We start from the raw sequence: 21,320 nt of genomic DNA on the forward strand, positions 1-21,320 counted from the left end.
GAGACATAAAGAGAGAGTAATTTTCAGTGAGGGACTCTTCCCAAATGAAAACAAATCAAGGGACTCCTCTGTTGGAGATGCACAAATGTTGGCTTGGCTTCCAAGCCATATATTAATGGTGGCTGAGGATACCTCAAGTGTTCTCTGGTATGTACAATGGAATTTGGGGGAAGGCAAGCATGCTCTCCAATAGCCTGCAGAAGGTAATAAAAGTTTCTTTTGAGCAGCTGCTGTATCTTCTTCTCTCCAAACCTCAGCACAAATTAGAGAAGACCCTCTCGGTCCCTCAGTGCTCTTTCACGAGCAGAAGTTTGGGAGGAAAGGTCAACTCTTTAATTTGTGCTGCAGTTTGCTGAAGTTAAGAAGCACTCATCTCTCCTTGCTGCTCAATAGAAATTTGAACCATTTTATTTTTTTTACCTTCTGCAAACTGCAGAACAAGTGACAGCTCTCCAGAAGTGATTTGAGGGCTGCCAGATGCCCTGCTCAGTGGGGACATGTCCCTGGCATGTGTTTAAGGCTTATTCAATCCACCTCAAATACAAAAGGATTAAAAGTTATTTTCTTGACCTCATAACTAAAACTCTTGTTTCCTAAACATCCACATTTGATACTCTGTCTGAATAATATTCGCATCAAATAAAAGAAATCCGCTTCATCCACACATCCCTTTGGCCCTTCATTAAAGGGACAAAAGTTGTTGTTACTGTAATCCAGTGATCTTTTCTTCTCCAGGAGTGGGAACTCTGTCAGGGCATTTGTGTAGAATTGGCACACCCAAAAGAACTGAGTGATGAGAGCCTAACCCATCTTTTGAAAATGCAGGAGGTATAAAGTGAATGGTATATATTCACAATCAGACATGTATCAATAGGACACTATTTTCTATTAAATCACATAATAATTAATGGAATTTGCATAGCATAATCCATTGACAAAAAAAAAGCCTATAGCAAAGCATGAGTCCTCCTGACTATTTGAGGTATTTGGGGTTCAAATCCTGCACTTTCTTTCAATGGTATTTGGGAATCCATTCTTACAAATACTGTAATAGGTTAAGATCTGGTGAAGTACAATAGCAACCTTGTAAAGTATAAAGTTTTGGGTTTCCCCCCTCCCCCCCTTCTTTTCCTTTCCACGCGAGTTCCGCTTTTGTTTTTCTTTGTCACTCAACTCACCATGTTGAGTGCACATGTAATTATGTACTTTTTGAACTTTCAATAAAGATGTTTATTTTTTTTAAAAAAAAGGTTGCTTTCTTTCTTTCTTTCTTTCTTTCTTTCTTTCTTTCTTTCTTTCTTTCGCTAATGTGTGAATCACCTGCAGTAGCATAACACATATCAGCACAATGCTAGCAGCAGAAATGTGAGTTAGGCTTACCTTCATCAATAACAGCCTGCCACTGGTGGATATGTTTCTGATATGAGGCCCTTACACTGAAGACCTGACATTGCCAGTCTCTGAATGCAAGCACTCCAGGGGGACAAGAGGGATTCTCACATATTTTATACTGTATCCTGGAACCGTGGCATTCCCCCGCTTCATGAGCTGAACTAGGGAAGACAAAACCAAAATAGTAAACTTGTTTGCAGGGGATATTTTGACGACCTTATACAACAGGAACAGATTGCTTTTTTCCTCGTTGTTCTTTGTACAGTAGTCAGAGAGAACGTCAGCGATTATCTCTAATCAGTTAAAGGCTTGCCTTTAAGCAGCAGTTAAAGGTACTCAAGGCGAACGGGAAATCTAGACAGTAACTAATGGCAGGCTCAAATGGCAACAGTCTTGAGGTTATCTTCTGCAGGAACATTATTGTCCCATACTAGAGCTGAGTGAAACCATTAAGGATAGGCAAGTCTTCCTCCTTCCATCACAGATTATAAGAGAGAGAAGAGTGTTACATTTGGAGTCCCTGCATATGCAGTAAAAGGACTTGTGGCAGAGAAGTGTAACCAAGATGATCAAAGGTCTGGAAACCAAGCCTTATGAGGAAAGGTTGAAGGAGCTAGGTATGTTTATCTTGGAGAAAAGGAGACAGGGGAGATATGATAGCCATCGTCCAATATCTCAAGGAATATCTCAAATATCACATGGAAGAGCGAACAAGCTTGCTTTCTCCTGCTCTGGATGGTAGGACCCAAACCAATGGCTTCAAGTTACAAGAAAGGAGATTCTGACTAAACATCAGGAAGAACTTTCAGACGGTAAGAGTTGTTCGGCAGTGGAAAGGTCTCCCTTGGCAGCTTGTGGAGTCTCCTTCCTTGGAGCTTTTTAAGCAGAGGTTGGATGGCCATCTGTCATGGATGCTTTAGCTGAGATTCCTGCATTGCAGGGGGTTGGATGAGATGACTCTTGGGGTCCCTCCCAACACTACAATTCTATGATTCTATGACAGCTTTCATAGCTCATGGGGGGGGGGGGGAATTCAATATTACGTTCTTCTGATCATTTTGTCTGCATAAGCTTTTCTGCTTAACAGATGGCTCCCAGTACGTTTCTGAGCATAATTCAAAGTGTTGGTGCTGACCTTTAAAGCCTTAAACCGCCTCAGAGCCGTATACCTGAAGGAGCGTCTCCACCCCCCATTGTTCAGCCTGGACACTGAGGTCCAGCTTCGAGGGCCTTCTGGTGGTTCCCTCACTGCGAGAAGTGAAGCTACAGGGAACCAGGCAGAGCACATTCTCGGTAGTGGCACCCGCCCTATGGAACGCCCTCCCATCAGATGTCAAGAAAATAAACAACTATCTGACTTTTAGAAGACATCTGAAGGAAGCCCTGTTTAGGGAAGTTTTTAATGTTTGATGTTTTATTGCTTTATTATTATTATTATTATTATTATTATTATTATTATTATTCTGTTGGGAGGCAGCCAGAGTGGCTGAGGAAACCCAACCAGATGGGCGGGGTATAAATAATAAATCTATTATTATTATTATTATTATTATTATTATTATTATTATTATTACTATTATTATTATTATCATTATTATTATGGAACAACCCCAGCTCTCCTCCCTTTGTGCAATGTTCTGGGGATTCTTCTGACCCTCCAGAGCAGATTTGGGGGAGCTGCAGCGATTGGAGGGGGAAGCCCTGTTGCATGAGTTAGATCCCCTACTCTGGCTTCCTCTTGGGTCGGTTGAATCTGGGCCACAGTTTCCATAGTGCATAGCCGGATTAGGGCTACTGTGTATACAAGCTCTGTGGTTACAGTCCTCTTTTTTATACAGTGGTACCTCTACTTACGAATAACTCTGCTTACGAATGTTTCTACTTACGAACGGAGCGCTGTCTGCCATCTTGGATGCGGTTTAGATAGGATTTTTTCTACTTACGAATTTTTAGATAGGGTTGCTTTGACTTACGAATTTTTTCTCCCAATGCATTCCTATGGGATTCGGCTTACAAATTTTTTCGACTTACAAATGTGCGTTCGGAACGCATTAAATTCGTAAGTAGAGGTACCACTGTACTCTGTTGTGAACAAGACACAGAATTACAATTGGAGAATTGAAGGGATAGGGCTAAATAGACAGGGTTTGGTTTCATTCATTAACCACGTTAATTAGTTCACCCTGATTTGTGTTGGGGTCTGGGGGGAACAAGCTGTCCCCCACCTCAATGTCCCCTGGGTGCAGCCCCTTGACCTCCAACGTTCATGCATTTAGCATGGAAGTAAAAAAGGACTTCTAAGCACATTCTGCTGAACACACTTAGAAGACTCTTTGTAACTGTAAGCCCCGTGTTATGGCTTTTAACTGCTTATTGTATCCTAACCTGGGATGACTTGTGATGAAGGAGAGGCTAGAAATAGTTTCGACAAATAAAGAAGACTTGCCAAGATGTAGTGCATCTGTGCACAACCAGGTTGGTACAGCTGTATTAGTAAACAATATTGCAAGGGCAAAAAAATATAAGCTACAGCTGTTGTTATCTACCCTGAGCATCTACGCTGTCGGCTGCTGACTCCAGTGTTGCAGGTTCTGCTGCAAGTGGTCCATGCGCTCCATTCGCCCTCCATGCGTCCAGCGAATGATGTCCTACTGGTACATTCTCCAGCCTTGCACCACTATTTAAAAAGTCAATTTTCAGATTAATGTATGTATGTGGGGCACATTAGCAATAATTCATTGCAATAATTCTGTTCAAACAATATGCCACATCGAAAGGGTAACAATTTTAGCTCTGATCCAGCACCTGTCGGCATATACATGCAACAGCTCTCTGTAGTCTCAGCTCACTACTTAGAAGGAAAACCAGAACCAAAAAGGAAATTTTTTGACGGGAGTGCAAGGCTAACATTGGAATACATAATGCACACCTCACTCCCCTTCTACCTCATTTGGATAAATCCTGTAACAATTCATGCCTATTGACAAAGCTACCATATTCCTGAAGACTGGGCATTCAGTACTCAAAGGGACTTTCACATTTTCTTTTTGGAAGCCTCGTTTCCCCCCATTGGTGTAGAAGGACTGTGCTTCCTGTTAATCAAGTAGTAATAGGACAATGAGAGTTGGGGGAGAAATTTCTACAGTTCACATTTTACTACAAACCAACTGAGTTGGCATTTCCCAAACCAATATGCAAACCCAAATACAGCTGTTTTTCAAATCCACACTGAATTTGTGTAGTTGGTTTTTTTTGGGGGGGGGGGAGGGGGTCCATACAAAGGTTTCATGGTAATGGGAAAGTGCACACAGAAATGTGTATAGTTGTGAAAATAAATGTACAAAAATATTTTCCAGAAGCACAATCTAAAATACTATACAGTGGTACCTCGGTTTATGAACACAATTGGTTCCGGAAGTCTGTTCATAAACTGAAGCGTTCATAAACTGAAGCGAACTTTCCCATTGAAAGTAATGGAAAGTGGATTAATCCGTTCCAGACGGTCCGCGGAGTAACCGTTCATAAACTGAAGCGAACTTTCCCATTGAAAGTAATGGAAAGTGGATTAATCCGTTTCAGACGGGTCCGCGGAGTACTTAAACTGAAGCGTTCATAAACTGAAACATGGGTGTAATTGGTTCCGGAAGTCTGTTCATAAACTGAAGCGTTCATAAACTGAAGCGAACTTTCCCATTAAAAGTAATGGAAAGTGAATTAATCCGTTCCAGATGGGTCCGCGGCGTTCATAAACCGAAAATTCATATACCGAGGTGTTCATAAACCGAGGTTCCACTGTATTTAGAAATGCAGCATTTTAGAAGGAGTTACATAAAATGTAGGTAGGGCTTAGCCTAACTTGACCTGGTTATCTTAGAAGTTGAGGTCCATGTAATACAGGCATCCCCAAACTTCGGCCCTCCAGATGTTTTGGACTACAATTCCCATCTTCCCCGACCACTGGTCCTGTTAGCTAGGGATCATGGGAGTTGTAGGCCAAAACATCTGGAGGACCGCAGTTTTGGGATGCCCGATGTAATACATTGTGGGGACATCATGGCTGCAATATATATGGGAATGCCATAACACATGTAAACAGCTTGAATTGTGTCTTAGACCCATCGCATGACAGGAACACACCTTCCTGTTGGCCTCTGGTGTTGCCAGGAAGGCTTCCTCTGCCATTGGGCCCTGTCAACTTGCTTAGCTACCTAATAGCAGCCATTTTAAGCCTCTGCAAGGAAAGTGAGTTTGGGCAGAAACCAAGCACATTGCCCAGGAGTGGGGGTTACACTGACCAAAGTAGGTATACTTAGCAATCTCGGTCACTCCAGCTTGGACAAGCACAGAGAAAAAGCAGACACCTTACTTGCAATTGCTTCAATTTAAATCTATGTGCCTGCCTGACCTTTCGTTCCCACTGAAAATATATATGGATTTTCTTATGACTGCACATAGTCAAAAGCATGCACAGCTTGTGCAAGACTCATGAATATTTCCCATTAAAGAGTTATTTTTATGCTACTGTTACAATAAACCAGGACAATAATTCCGGACGAATAATACGGTGCTTTGGGAATTCTTAATAGGCACTTGAGAAGCATTTGGGAACATAAGTTTTTTAACATCTTTGTATTAAAAGACATACAAGTGCAAAATCCATCAGACAGATACGTTACGAGGATTTATAATATTCTGGGGTGAGGCTTTGGGACCAGAAGCAACTGAACGGATTACAGTAACCCAGAAATAAGGGAGCCAGTTTGTCAGATAAATGTGACCAACGACTTTCCCATTGATTTTAATAGTTTTGGATTTCGCGCAATACTATTTATTTCATTCAGTTGCATTTTCCTTCTGAAAAAGGGATCTCGGTTTCAAGTACTGGATGTGCTTCATAATGGAATGAGAAAATGAGGTGCCAGTTTTTATCCTGCAGCGTGACCATAAAGAAGTATTTTTATTCTATTATAAAATATAGTTGTATGAAATTGCCATGCATAATACACATGCAGAAGGACTTGAAATTGGGTCAGGAATACAGAAAGACTAATACATTGCATGCACAGGGGGGGAAAGACAACCTATTTCTTACAGCCTAATAAATGTGTGATCCTGAAGTTCTCGTCTTACACATTTCATCATAGGCCAAAGAGTTACTGGGAAAGATAATAGAGTCCCATTGTATATCAGTGATGGCTTCAATATTTAAATCAATTGATTTGTTAGAGAAAATGAAACTTAAAAACTTTTTAATCAACTAAAGGTCGACTCAATTAATTGGGCTTCAGATTTATTCAAGCACCTTTCAAACCTGCCGTTGGTAAGTACTATTTAAACAGTCACTATCTATACAGAAATGAAATTCTCTTCCAAGATGATGCCCACTCTGCCATTTGCACATATCATTTAAAAGCAAAGAAAGCATTTTTTTTTTTTGCTTCAGAATCCAATTGGTGGGTTTTACACTCCAGAATTAAGGTCAAGAAAAAAAACTGCAAAACAACCAACCAAACAGCTGATACACAAATGTGACTTCCTTAGAGTAAGGTTGCAAAGTACCTTTCCAGTGTCACAATCAGTTCCATCCATTGGTGGGTCCAGCTTAGTTTTGCATTCCTTCTCCCCTTCCACCTTGCACCATAATCCAGTGCAAATAACATGCTGGGGAGGAAAACAGACACTAAGAATGTAAAGGTTAGTATTTAAGTCCCGTTCCATGCCCAATAAGCACGGGATGCCTTTGCCCGACACTGCTGTGGCCCATAAAGGTAAAGGTAAAGGGACCCCTGACCATTAGGTCCAGTCGTGACCGACTCTGGGGTTGTGCGCTCATCTCGCGTTATTGGCCGAGGGAGCCGGCGTACAGCTTCCAGGTCATGTGGCCAGCATCACAAAGCTGCTTCTGGCGAACCAGAGCAGCACATGGAAATGCCGTTTACCTTCCCGCTGTAGCGGTACCTATTTATCTACTTGCACTTTAACGTGCTTTCGAACTGCTAGGTTGGCAGGAGCTGGGACCGAGCAACGGGAGCTCACCCCGTCACAGGGATTCAAACCGCCGACCTTCTGATCAGCAAGCCCTAGGCTCAGTGGTTTAACCCACAGCGCCACCTGCGTCCCTGCTGTGGCCCATAGATTGCAGCAAAGTCCTGGGCAAGGTTTTGCCCAGTATCCACTCTGTGTGATGGGCTCATGGGGGGCAGATTTCCCCCATGAGCCCTTGCTGAAGAGGGGAGGGGATGCCTATATTAGGCTGCCTCCCCTAGAGCTCCTGCCCTCCTGCCCTCAGGTTAGAGCCTTCACTGAGCAATTTGGGGTCGCTGGTTGACAGGGCCGGAAAGGATCTCAACCCAATTGGTACTTGTTGGGTTTTTTCCCCCCGCCTTTCCCTCAGTGAAATTATGGCTTTCCTTTGTTAGGCGGGAGAGCACTGTTTGTATGAGAGTGGAAATGGCACTGGATAGGATCAGCATGGTATAGTATACGGGGCTCCCCCAAAAGAGCCTTATTTCCTCTCATCACCATTGTACAGTGTGGTTATTTTGCTGCTCTCATTGGTTACATTATTTATTATTATTATTATTATTATTATTATTATTAATATACTGCCCTATACCCAGGGGTCCCAGGGCAGTTCACAGAATAATGAATATAATGCGCCTGCCTGGCCAAAAGTGCTTTGTCTATTTCACAAGGAAGTGGCTGCTTTTAAAGGCAATAAACAGAATGTGATCGAACTCTGCCAAGCATGGATATAAATAAAAACTATTCTTTGGTCACAGAATAAAATCTGTTTCCAGTGCACTCAAGTCATGGATGCTGTAGATCACAATTCAAAATGAGGAAGGAATTCCCAATGAGCTCATGCAAATTTAAAAAATGCATTGGTTTCTCTATCCATCTTCTGCCATCCTAATTCCACTCATCTCAAGGGTTCAGGCATGGTTATAGTAATTAGCTAGCATTCTGGTAACTCAAATGGGTCCTGGAAATCCGAGTTTAGGCTTAAGAGCTAGAGATGGATGAGGTCCCCATGGGTCACACTTAACTGGCTGGAACATGAGCCAAGCTCCTTCTCCTCAAATCAAGAAATAGGTTGGCCTCATTCACTCTCGCTGACAAAAAAATCAGCTGAAATCTATTTCTTCACTGATTTCAAAATTTGAGGTAGCTGCAGCCCAACGAATAGCTGAAGGGCAAACTCTTGTGTGGGTTACCGTTTGCCCCGAATATGCTTTTGGGGCCGGCCAGCCAGGAATATATCAATACTCACTGCTTCCGTATATCTTAAGCAATATATGCAGATAGGTTTATATTCAGAGATAACTGCTAGAGATGCTCAAGTACTTATTATTGCTCTTTCTGTGTATTTTGACCCTTCTGACTTTATCCTTCTGGCCTGAAGTTGCCTGTAAAATCGACTGTGATATTGAATAAAGCTCTTAATATATTTCTTCTGCAATCTCACTCTGGGTCTTATCCAAAAACCAGGATTTTTTTCTCCTCAGTGACGGAAATTCTTGCTCAGTTACAGCACCCTTGTTTTTCTAAAAAACAGCAGAATTTGGAAGGGGGTGAAGGAAAGTGTCAAATCTGCTTCACCTTAGGAATATACAGCAATCTTCTTGCCACAAAACACCTGACCTTTATATACTGACAAATGCAAGGCAGGATGGGAACAATTTGAGGTGGCTTTGGGTAGCTAGTAAGAGTAAACATTTTGGAAACACCCTATATTTCTTATTTTTCAATTCCTCATTGTTATGGAACACAAAAAGCCAAAACAATGGATGTACTAGTTGGTGGATAAATTAAAATGTGCCATCATTGTTACCTGCATTTCTTGGCAGAAAGAGGCCGTTGGTCCAAAGAGAATTTGACACTGTTCATCAGCAGTGTAGGTCATCCCTGGCAGTTTTGAAGGAATAATCACAGAGTTAAGGCTCTGGGGATTTGTCTGTAGCAAACAGTTACTGGCCTTTGACCTGGCAGTATAAAGAGGTTTAGAAGTTGGTGAATAGTAATAGAGGCTGGTTATTGTACTGACATAAAACATGCACACACTACAAAGAAGGGATTATACATCTTAAAGTGAACGCTTAGAGAACCGTTTTGTTTCATTCAGTGAAATGCTGAGGTTTTAAATTAGTGTAAAGGTTGAACTAACAAATTGTGACCTTGCATGATTCACATCTTGTTTCAAATTAACCAGTTATTCAATAGAAATTGGGGGGCGGGGGTAAAAATGAAACAAACAAAATCTAATGGAAGAAATTTCCCTTGTAAAGATACATAAATTAAGCCAGGTGCACACCTGCATTTAATTCCTTTTTTTTTTTTTTGCACAGTCCCTAATCCAACCCAAACACATGGGCAGGCCTCATTGTTGGATCCAGACTCCTGCCAGAGAATTCATGAACAGTATTTTGTGGGCCTTCTTTGCTGGATTAGACCAATAGCTTGCTCTCTAATATTCCAAAAATGAACACTGAATGCAATTGCTCTGCCCCATTTTGAACAGATGTGTCTTTGAACATAAGGTAAAGGTAAAGGATCCCCAGACGGTTAAGTCCAGTCAAAGGCGACTCTGGGGTTGCAGTGCTCGTTTCACCTTCAGGCCGAGGGAGCCAGCATTTGTCCACAAACAGCTTTCCGGGTCATGTGGCCAGCATGACTAAACCGCTTCTGGAGCAACGGGACACTGTGACAGAAGCCAGAGCACATGGAAACACTATTTAACTTCCCACCGCAGCAGTATCTATTTATCTACTTGCTCTGGTGTGCTTTCGAACTGCTAGGTTGGCAGGAGCTGGGACAGAGTGACGGGAGCTCACCCCGTCACAGGGATTCGAACCACCAACCTTCTGATTGGCAAGCCCAAGAGGCCCAGTGGTTTAGACCACAGCGCCACCCGCGTCCCATCTTGAACATAAGAACCTTTATTGTAAAATCATAGAATTGTAGAGTTGGAAGGCACTCCTAGGGTCATTTAGTCCAAATCCCTGCAATCTCAACCACATCATGCCTGACAGGTGGCGATCCAACCTGTGAAAAGTAGGTGTTGAACAGTTCCACCTTCTCCCTGTCACCCAACAGCATTTCTCCATCTTCTCCACACAAGGGACCTCCTACATGCTTAGTATCATAGAATCATAGAATCATAGAGTTGGAAGAGACCACAAGGCTTCTTCCTCTTGCTCCAAACATAGGTGAACAAACCTTTTAAAATTATTTCTACCCTCTTCCTTCAATTAACTCTCATGTTCTATTGCTGGATAATTCCAATAATACTGAAAGTTGAGATACCACACTTTTAAAACTGTTCAACAGTACCTTTTGAACATGACACAGAAGCTGCTACAGGGTGCTGAAAACTTGACATGTCTGAAATTTATAGCCATCAAAGAAAATAAATGAATAGATGTAAAAGCTGACATTAAGCAATTCCACTTCTTGAATGAATTACCTGAGAAATCTTTCCAGATCTTCCCTGCTGCACCGGGACCATGAAACATCTCCAAGATTCTGCCCTTTGATCCATTCTCCAGACATGATATGGAGACCATCTGCACAAGATGGGTGGTCATTGTCATGATTTATTCCCATGCTAAAAATGTGAAAGTATTGAAAGTAGAGCTTATTTTAAGAGGGAAATATATAAATAGTTTTTAAACTGCTCATAGAAAGGCAGTAGCTTTCACCCCACTTTCGAAATAGACATACTTCCCAGTAAGCGATATTCATATGTACATAATATTTCTCTTTAAAAACCAATATGACTTATAATCCATATTTAATCTCTCTCTGTGTGTCTCTCTCTCTCTCTCTCTCTCTCACACACACACACACACACACACTGGTGGCAACACGCTAGTTGTTCAAAGTTATTCAGAAGTTTAGTACATCTTACTCAAAAGTTAGTCCCACCAAGTTTCATGAAACTTGCTGCTAGTTAAGACTGCAATCCCCATGGGAAGCTCACTAAATTGAACAGGACTTCAGTTGTGTGTGTAGACCCTTTAACCATCCCCAAATAAATTCAGACAAGACTCAAATTTTTGGTTTAGTTTTTTACAGAATTTAGGCCACAACTTTATTGATTACAATCAAGTGAGTGGTTGCATAGGCTCTGGTTCGACTAGCTCCCTGCACCGTTGCAGGTAGCACTGACCCAGGGCACACACACAACCTTGGGTGAAACACCCGGCACAGTGGAAAGCGGGGTCAAGCCAGTCCACCAGCCAGATGTCTCCCTGGACTCCGGCTCAGGGCACAACCCCTCTCAGGGTTGACCAACCAATGAGTCCCTGGATTCCTTTAACGGAATACCCATCACATAGGGATGGACAGACCGCTCCGCCACCCCTATCACCTGAACCAGAGCCTATCCGCAACCTTACAAGTTGTGACGATTTGCTACACGGCAGGCGAAACCTAAATGGCACCAGCCAATCAGCCAAGTGGGGAAAATTCCTGCCGTGCCCCTGTTCCAATGACAGACGACACACGACGGCATAGCAAGGTCATGTGTGCAAGCCCTAAATATAGGGAGAGCTAGGAGGGTTTTCTGATGCACTGGCCCAAAAGATGAAGCTCAGGAACACGTGCATCAGCTTAAATAGAGGTCCCTCAATACAATTTTTGTTGGCGTTCCATTGGTCTAATTGCACCCAGCATCGAGGGACCTCCAATAGGGTGTTGTGGCCATCCAAACATTCCCACCCACAACACAGGTTCTGGTTGCCAGGTCACACCGCAACACGTGGAGGGAGGACCCGATATGTGGTTAGGATTGCAGCCTTCATGAAGCAAGCTCAACAAGACTGTTGGTTGCAGGTCTGCTCAGAAGTTAGGCTGCTCAAATTTTATAGACGTCTTTGAGATCCGAATAAATTTCACAACTGCTAATGTTGCTCCCTGCCTTGCAAGCCTTTCCCCACCTGACTGACTCCAGCTACAAAAACTGAGGCTGCTGAAGAGGCCCAAGACCAAATTGGCTGGGTCTTCTTACCAAGTGCAAACCAAGGTCATCAGCCTGAGGCTCCACAGCCATCGCCCTCCATGAACCACCATTGGCAGGACTGGCAGCAACAACAGCAGATATATGTTCTATGCTTATGATAATACTTTACTCTCTTGCCAATACACTGTTTTAAATATGCATTTTATATTCATAAGGTATTTATTTTTAACTTTGCTGTGTTAAATTTGCATTCTGTAGTGACCTACTTTGTAATGTTTTATTTTGAAATCTTTAAGACATATTTGAGTTTCTTGCTAATTATGTTGTTTTGAGTGTATAACTTATACCTGACTTTCTTTTGTAATGTTTTATTCTGGATTTGACATTTTAATGTAGGTTGTAAACCACTTTCAGGTTTTTTGTTTGTTTTTTAAATGAAAGTGATATGGAAGTGAAATGATTTATTTATTTGTTTGTTTGTTTTATTAAATTTGTATATATCCATCTCAGGGCAGTTCACAACATAAAATGACAATTTAAAAACCACAAAATACATAATAAACACAATAATTCCCTCTCACACAATGCATTTAATGCTCAATGACTCTAACAAGCATCTTTTCCTCAGGGAAGCATTGATAAAATATATGTTATTCGCTCCACACACACACACTTATTAAATAAACAACTGTCTATCCATCCTAATATTCACCATTTCAAAGCTTGAAAGATTCAGAAATACCACTTCTGAAGGCTGACTCCTTATAACTGTTTGGTGGAGAGAAAGAAGGAAGATCGGAGAGATGTGAGGTTGAAAAACCAACTAGATTAACAGCACAGCTAAGGCTGCAAATAAGGATTGTATGTTCTGGGTTTCTCAAGTTGCACAAATCAGATAAACTAATTTTAGGGAAGCACCGTAGCTACTAAGACTACACCGTAATGCAAATCCTTCTCTCTCTCTCTCCTCCACCTCACACCAACAATTGTAGCCATCTGGCCTAAATCCAAAGTATGTGAATTCTGCACTTTCCCTCCTGCAGTGCAAAGCAGTTTCCATCTGTCAAAGAGCTTTTCTTGCCAGCCATCCTTACTTTAAAACATCCTGAACTGACAGCTCAACTAACACACTCCTGTCAGCCAATAATCCAGGCAAAATGGAAGCCGAACGAAATCTTGCACAACAAATTTATTATTTCTGTGATGATACAGGTATATTAATGACTGGTTGCATCGAGACTGTAGCCTAGGTTTTGTTTGTCTCTCTGTGTTTTGCAGTCTGTTCCTTTACTCCCAGCAGATACTACAGTATTTTCTATCCCTAAAGGTAAAGGGACCCCTGACCATTAGGTCGCGTTATTGGCCGAGGGAGCCAGCGTACAGCTTCCAGATCATGTGGCCAGCATGACAAAGCCACTTCTGGCGAACCAGAGCAGCACACGGAAACGCCGTTTACCTTCCCGCTGTAGCGGTTCCTATTTATCTACTTGCATTTTGATGTGCTTTCAAACTGCTAGGTTGGCAGGAGCTGGGACCGAGCAACGGGAGCTCACCCCGCCACAGGGATTCGAACCGCTGACCTTCTGATCAGCAAGCCCTAGGCTCAGTGGTTTAACCCACAGAGCCACCTGGGTCCCATTTTCTATCCCTACTAACTTCTATCCCTACTAACTTCAATCAAGCCATGCTGCCAGACAACAAGAGGCAAGTTTTTATTTGACAACATCAACCATCATAATAACAGCATACGTTTAAAAAGTAACTATACTTTATGGATTCAAAATGGAGTAAGGAACCATTCTGAGGCTCTGAGGGTTTCCTAGGGAGTGATAGTGGAAACAAAAACCCCAAACCCCCTATTGCATGGTGGTGCCAAAATAGGACTTTTAATCCACATTTGCAAGTAAGCGTTTTTCGAATTGTCGTAAGAGTTCTTCCTGACAAACTCAAGACAGTGATTCCCACTAGCCCAGGCATCCCCAAACTTCGGCCCTCCAGATGTTTTGGACTACAATTCCCATCATCCCTGACCACTGGCCCTCTTAGCTAGGGATCATGGGAGTTGTAAGCCAAAACATCTGGAGGGCTGCAGTTTGGGGATGCCTGCACTAGTGTAATAGTAGTACATTTGTGTGTGAAGAAATTATGGTATGATATTGATGACAACTGTTGGATTGCTGCTTGCCTTTCTGATACATTTTGCACTCAATAAAGTGGATCATCACCAAAACAAAAATTAAGACCACAATTTTACACATACAGGCCTGTGAGTCAGGTCCACTGAAATCAATGGGGATTTATTTTGGGCAGACATGCATAAGAATGGTCTGCACTTTCACATAGATACCAAAACACAGAAACCTTGCCGTGCAGCTATAGAAGACCTATTTACTGCCAAATAATATTGCTTGCAAAAAGTACCAATTAAATTTAACAGAAAGGAAAGCAGAAGCTGAAGAGCCAGAATCTTATTATAAGCAGCAGCTTAGTTGTTTAATGGAGAAGACTTAAACTACCCCAAAGTTAAAAACATCTGTTCAAAAGGTCAATGAAAGTGGAAAATACTAGTGAATCCCAGTTGTCTTGTATGCCATTGTGTCATTTGTCAGAATCAAATGTGTGAATATTTGGGGCAGGCTGGAGAGGCCTACATGACTCACTAAAAAATTATGGAGAAACTGTACAAGGAGCACGCGGCCCCCATTTACATAATTCCAAAAGGTAATTGTCTGTGTTATATGTATTTACAATGTACTTTTATTCAGAGTGGCTGGGGAAACCCAGTTAGATGGGCAGGATATAAATATGTTGTTGTTGTTGTTGTTGTTGTTGTTGTTGTTGTTGTTGTTGTTTAGTTCAGAACTCTATATTGGTTCTAGATGGGGTCAGGGTCCCTTGTAGAATCAGGTGTGCCAGGTGAGTATGCTGTTGGGTTCTAGCAATGTTCCTGAATGACTAGGTTGCGATTGCAATAGCTAAGGGTACATTTTTCTCCCATTTACACCTTGTTGTTGTTTTGTTTACACCTGGGCCAATATTTATTCCTCAGTAATATCATGGATTGACTATTGCAATGCACTCTCTGTAAGGATGACTTTAAAAGCCAGTTTGGAATTTTCATCTGATCCCAAACAGCTAACTAACGGTATAACTAAAGGGCTCTTATTGTTCCATTCCTGGCCAAGCAGCTCTAGCACATGAATGTTGTTGTCACTGAGGTTACCACATTCAACGGACCAATCTGTATCTCACATGAACACAGTGGGGCTGTTATCTGAGTAGACATGCACAGAGTTGCACTGCAAGTATCTGTCAATTCTGGATGGGTTTTTGGAAGACGCCTGTGCATTAATTTATTCTATGTGTGGAGATCAGTGCACACTGATCAATGCACAGTTTGCAGTGAGGCTCTATTCCGATGGCACGAGTATCCAGAATTGGCCTCCGCAGTCACTTACGGACACACCTTTAAGACCATATTCATGGAAGACAATCTTACTCGGCTACGAGTGATGACCGAAAAAGAAGGTATCTGTAAGAACATCCAACTGTGGATGCTTTTCTGTTCTTGGTCATTGCAGCAATTCAGGTCTTTAGATAAACAATTCATTGCTCTGGGGTGCAATCCTGCAATCCATTGGCAGCAGAAGCAGGCTTTCCAGCACAGAGGAGCTCTGCCTTCGGGACCTGTGATCCCCAGAGGAAGGGCAGTGTATGAATAAACAAACAAACATATTAGGGGAAATCTCTTATCATGATTTAAAGCTGAATTGCAATAGCAAGAATATTCCTCTTATTAATCTCTTTTCCATCTTTGCCCTACTTCTCTTCTAATTCTCTCTTGGATACTAAATTTTCATCTCAAATATCTTTCCTAAGCTTGAGGAAAGTTGGTGTTCACTTGCGCAGGATATCTGTGAATAAAAATAAATCTATAAATCTGGAGCGTTACCGCTTATCCATCTCCAATGTACACTTTTAGGGTTGTTGGGTGAATTGTGGTTTGGCTGGTCTGTCGCCTTATTGCTCTGTTTTATTTGCTGGTGCTCCACTTTCGATTCTGTAACACTCACTGCTCTCAAAATGCTTGGGCAATAATAACGGCTATAAAGCTAATGCGATCCCCTACCCGCCCCAAAGTTAGTATAATAACAGGACTTCTGGAGACAGTGGAAAGGCAGAGTGCACAACAGTATCTGAAAGAAAGAATGAGGTGTGTGTTTGCTGGGGATGGGGGCAGTTGCTTCCATAGTCTGTTGTGGGTGGGTGAATGTAACAATGATAGCCTGAAAGGAATGCCATTGGCATGCTTTGTACTGTATTTCAAAGATGCTGATCACAAAGCAGGTTCTCCCCTTAAGGAGAGCATGGGTTGCGGAAGGGTTAACAAGGCCTTCCCTGGTCAGTAGGGGCAGGTCAGTTGGGATGGCCACTGGGGGATTGTTGCTGGGGAGAATGTTATGTTGCTAATTTTGATTGACAGCCACAGCCTTTAAAAGGGTGCAAGCAGGTTGCGCTTTCGCTTTTGGGTGCTTGCAAACAGATCTCCCTCCCTCCCTCCCTCCCTATATTTAGGTTTTTTTTGCTGTGCTTGACATTGCTGTGCCTGTCACGGGGCCGTTCGTATTCGGGGGCCTAGTAGGAATTTTGCCATCTGGCTGATTGGCTGGTGCCAGGTGGATTCTGCCTACTACATAGCAAACTGTCACAACTTGTAAGGTTGGCGGTTAGGCATTGGTTCGAATTGGATGGTGGAAGGGTAAGGATTTCGCTGGGCCTGCCCCTCAAAATTGCTGCTGCCTTTAGGGGTATTCCGTTAAAGGAATCCTGGGGCTCAACATGTTTGTCCGTACCCCCGCAAGGGGCTAGGACCGTGCATGAGCCTTGGGGAGCACCTGGGGGAGAGGTCATAGGGCGTGGTGCCTTGCCCCAGCCTCTCTCAGAGGGTGCTTACCTATCCTGACATCCCCAGTTCGCTGGGGAGTCAGATCTGTCCCAGGCGGGGGACTGATGGCATGGGAACCAATGCCTAAGCAACCACTCACATTCAGTTGTATTTAAATAAAGTTGTGGCCAAAATTAATGCCAAAAACCAAAACTTAATTTCCGTGTGATGTGTGAAATTATTTGGTGGGAAGTCTTGGTACCTCGGCACGCAAGCAGGGAAATGGGCAGACAGTGTAGAATCATCAGAGTGACACCGGCCGATTGGCATTGTTCTAAAACAAAAGGTTTCGCAGGCCAAATCCTGAAACCCTGTCTAGTAGGAGTGGAGCAATTCATGGCTATGAAGAAGTTGGGGTGCCATAGCCAATAGCACACAACTGCATGCTTGCTGACTAGAGAGCACAGATACAAGTGTCATCAGCTGCAACTATCCACAGAGCAAAGGGTGGGTGTTGGACGCAGCATGCACACATGTAGAATCTCAGACAAAAGAAACAGTCGGGACCAGACAAAGCTCGTTATCTAATAAGAGATCATGAGGATTGCGGAAGGGCTAGGAAGAAATTCCTGAGGGTTTGGGTGGGGGTTGGGCTAAGCCAGAGCTGAATGATAGATAGGGGGTGTGGTTGTTGTTGCATGTCACAACATTTGATTGGCAGGTTGGCCCCCTTTATATATTCAGAGTCTTTCGGTTTTGCCTCACTCTTGCAAGTGTTTGAATCTCCCTCCGACCCGCCGCTGTTTCTGAAGGTTTTAGCCGGACATTGCCTTTCATGGGGTCGCCTGTTGAAGGGGCCCAGTAGGAATTTTGCCATTTGGCTGATTGGCTGTTGCCACTTGGTTTTTGCCTACTGCTTAGCAAATTGTCACAACTTGTTAGGTTGGCGGTTAGGCTTTGGTTAATAAATTTGGTTGGAGGAGGGGTATGGCTTCGAGATGCCTACCCCCCCCCCACTTAATATTGCTCCTCATAGAAGTATTCCGTTAAAGAATCCTGGGGCTCTAGTCAATTCATCCCCGCCATAGGCGGGGCTGAGGGGCCATTATAGAGCACGAGCCTTGGGGGACATTCCTGGTTGAGGGGGGGAATGCCTGGGCACAGCTACCTCCTCTCCCATGGGGTGTTTACTTGACTTCCCTATATGCATAGGGAAGTCGGAGCTGGTCCTGTCCCAAGCGGGACAGATGGAAATGGTCCTGACCCAATAAGGGAACAGATGGATTAACCAAAAGCCTAAGCCAACACTCAAAATTAAATTGTATTTAAATAAAGTTGTGGCCAAAATAATGTCAAAAACCCAAACCTAAAATAATGTGTGTGTTGTGAGTTATTTAAGAGGGATTTCTGGTAGCCTCATCACGCAAACCCTTTGGTAAGCCTTCATTGACAGCCCGACATTCTCTCTCTCTCTCTCTCTCTCTCTCTCTCTCTCTCTCTCTCTCTCTCTCTCACACACACACACACACACACACACACACACACACAGAGAGAGAGAGAGAGAGAGAGAGAGAGAGAGAGAGAGAGAGAGAGAGAGAGAGAGAGAGAGAGAGAGAGATCTTGTAATTTGGCTTTCACCAGAGCAATCTTCTTCAGAAGCCCGTTGATGTATCTCAAGAATGTAATTTGAAAACCAATGCCTTAAAAGGTTATTTGACAATAGGAGTTGGAGGGAGAATGATGAGGAGGCAATTGTAGATGAAAATCTTTGGCTGGGGGTTAAGCACCTTTTCTGGCAACCCACTAGATCAGGCATGGCCAAACTTGGCCCTCCAGCTGTTTTGGGACTACATCTCCCATCATCTCTAGCTAACAGGACCAGTGGTCAGGGATGATGGGAACTGTAGTCCCAAAACAGCTGGAGAGCCAAGTTTGGCCATACCTGCACTAGATGAGCCAATGTGAGCATCCCCCTTTGTCCCCCTAAACTAGGTGCATGTGGGTTTGGAAATTTCACATATGCCTAGAAAACACCTAAGTGTAGCTTCCAGTTCCAGAAATTCAAAAATATTGTCTGCTTTACAATTAAATTGATTGCTTTTTTCGCTCTCCTAACCAGCAGCTAAATACTTCAAACATTCCCAAATCACATGTCAACTGAAATTTCACTTGCCTTCCGTTTATTTACTTGTTTAATTCCAGTTGTTGAACCCAAATCATCTCAAAACTATTTACTGAATATATCCAACACCAGCCAAGTACTTTCATATGTAGTGGATTCTCCTTCCTTCAAGGTTATTAAGCAGAGGTTGGATGGTCATCTGTCATCTATGATCTAGTTGAGGTTCCTGCATTGCAGGGGGTTGGACTAGATGACCCTTGGGTCCCTTCCAACTCTACAATTCTATGATAATTAGATTTTTTTAAAAAATCAAAAGAAAATCAGCCATGGTGTTATTATTATTAATAATAATATATCACCCTATACCCGGAGGTTTCAGGGCAGTTCACAGAACAAAATCAAATATAGGGAAGAATGGTAAATTTATTTAAATGTACACATGAATACCAAATCTCCTTTTTCAGACTAACAGTGTTAACTTGGAATGCCAACATAAAGTTGAATAATGCTTGTTTTATCTACTTACTTGTGACCCATCTCATGGGCAATAGTAAAGGCGAGATTCAAGCCATTATCCTCTGCAATAATACATTTCCGCTTTTCACTGCACATCCCATTCAGATACGCTATACCTAGAAAATACAAGGATCACAAGTAATCACTACACTTCTTATTTTTATTCACTTACAGTGTTTCACACGTGCTATATGAGAATAATACTGTTTTCCAGTATGTTGCAAACCTGCAAACATGATGTCGTGGCTTTTACAAAAGGCAACATGCTACAAAAGGACAGCTGTAATGTGTGCAATGAATGACCTGATGTACTGAATCTGATCTTTCCCACTCAAAAGTACCCAGATGACATAAAGAAGATTTTAAGGTCTGAAGTTTTATTCTGTTTTTAATGTTCCATTGAAAGCCGCCCAGACTGGGGAAACCCAGCCAGACGGGCGGGGTAGAAATAATAAATTTATTATTATTATTATTATTATTAGCATCAGGTAACCCTCTATGGGGACCTCATTTCATAGCCAGGAGCCACCACAGAGGTCTTCCCCCAAGGAGACTGTATAGTTTTGCCTATGACCTCCCAATCTTTTATTATTATTTATTTATTTATTTATTATTAATTGAATGTATATACCGCCTTATACCCAGAGGTCTTAAGGTAGTTCACAGAACAAAATCAAAATCTAAAACCAAAAAATACAGAATCAAAATAAAAACAACTCAATAACCCCCCCACCCCCACCCCTAAAAAAAACATTTTAAAAGGGCATAGGATGTCAATCAAATCAACCAAAGGCCTGGTTAAAAAGGAACATTTTTGCCTGGCGCCTAAAGGTGTATAATGAAGGTGCCAGGCAAACCTCTCTGGGCAGAGTGTTGCATAGATGGGGAGCCACTGCAGGGAAGGCCCTGTTCTCGTGTTAACACCCTCCAGACCTCTTGAGGAGGCACACAAAGAAGCAACCCTTATAGCAGGCATGGCCAAACTTGGCCCTCCATATGTTTTGGGACTACAACTCCCATCATCCCTAGCTAACAGGACCAGTGATCAGGGATGATGGGAATTGTGGTCCCAAAACATCTGGAGGACCAAGTTTGGCCATGCCTGCTTTATAGCAACCCTGGTAGGTAAGTTACAGTGAGATTAGTGACAGGTGAAAGATGACTCAGCTTCATCGCTGAATGAACCAATATCTCCTCAGTATAACTTTCTGTCATCCACTGGGAAGCTAAATTAGGCAAAAAGTAGGGGAAAGGAATGCAAAGCAGCAGAGGTTCTAACACACACACATACATCTCTAATGCTTCCATAAGGTAAGAAACAGATTGCTCAATTCCTAAACTGTTTCAGCTGAACTGAGTTTAAGGGTCCCCCCCCCCTCCCGAAAAAGCAATGTGCTACACAAGCCGGCCACATTCTGGTTGCAACAAAATTATTAGCGGTA

General features: G+C 42.6%; 1 protein-coding gene across 3 annotated transcripts in view; it reads right to left on the minus strand.

Moving 5' to 3' along the window:
• ADAMTS19 (ADAM metallopeptidase with thrombospondin type 1 motif 19) overlaps window positions 1-21,320 on the minus strand; it is a 115,931-nt gene that overhangs the window by 40,352 nt on the left and 54,259 nt on the right. For 2 of the 3 annotated variants that reach the window (XM_035099894.3, XM_035099895.3), the window contains exons 8-13: window positions 19,889-19,994; window positions 10,859-10,999; window positions 9,227-9,377; window positions 6,952-7,053; window positions 3,939-4,069; window positions 1,381-1,553 (exon numbers count right to left, since the gene is read on the minus strand). In XM_035099894.3, the coding sequence (XP_034955785.3) occupies window positions 1,381-1,553; window positions 3,939-4,069; window positions 6,952-7,053; window positions 9,227-9,377; window positions 10,859-10,999; window positions 19,889-19,994 (804 nt within the window). The remainder of the gene's footprint in view (window positions 1-1,380; window positions 1,554-3,938; window positions 4,070-6,951; window positions 7,054-9,226; window positions 9,378-10,858; window positions 11,000-19,888; window positions 19,995-21,320) is intronic. The other variant, XM_060280126.2, reaches the window with a different exon arrangement.

Source organism: Zootoca vivipara, chromosome 10 (genome assembly GCF_965207765.1).
Source record: "Zootoca vivipara chromosome 10, rZooViv2.hap1.1, whole genome shotgun sequence".
In the NCBI taxonomy this organism is placed as follows: Eukaryota; Metazoa; Chordata; class Lepidosauria; order Squamata; family Lacertidae; genus Zootoca; species Zootoca vivipara.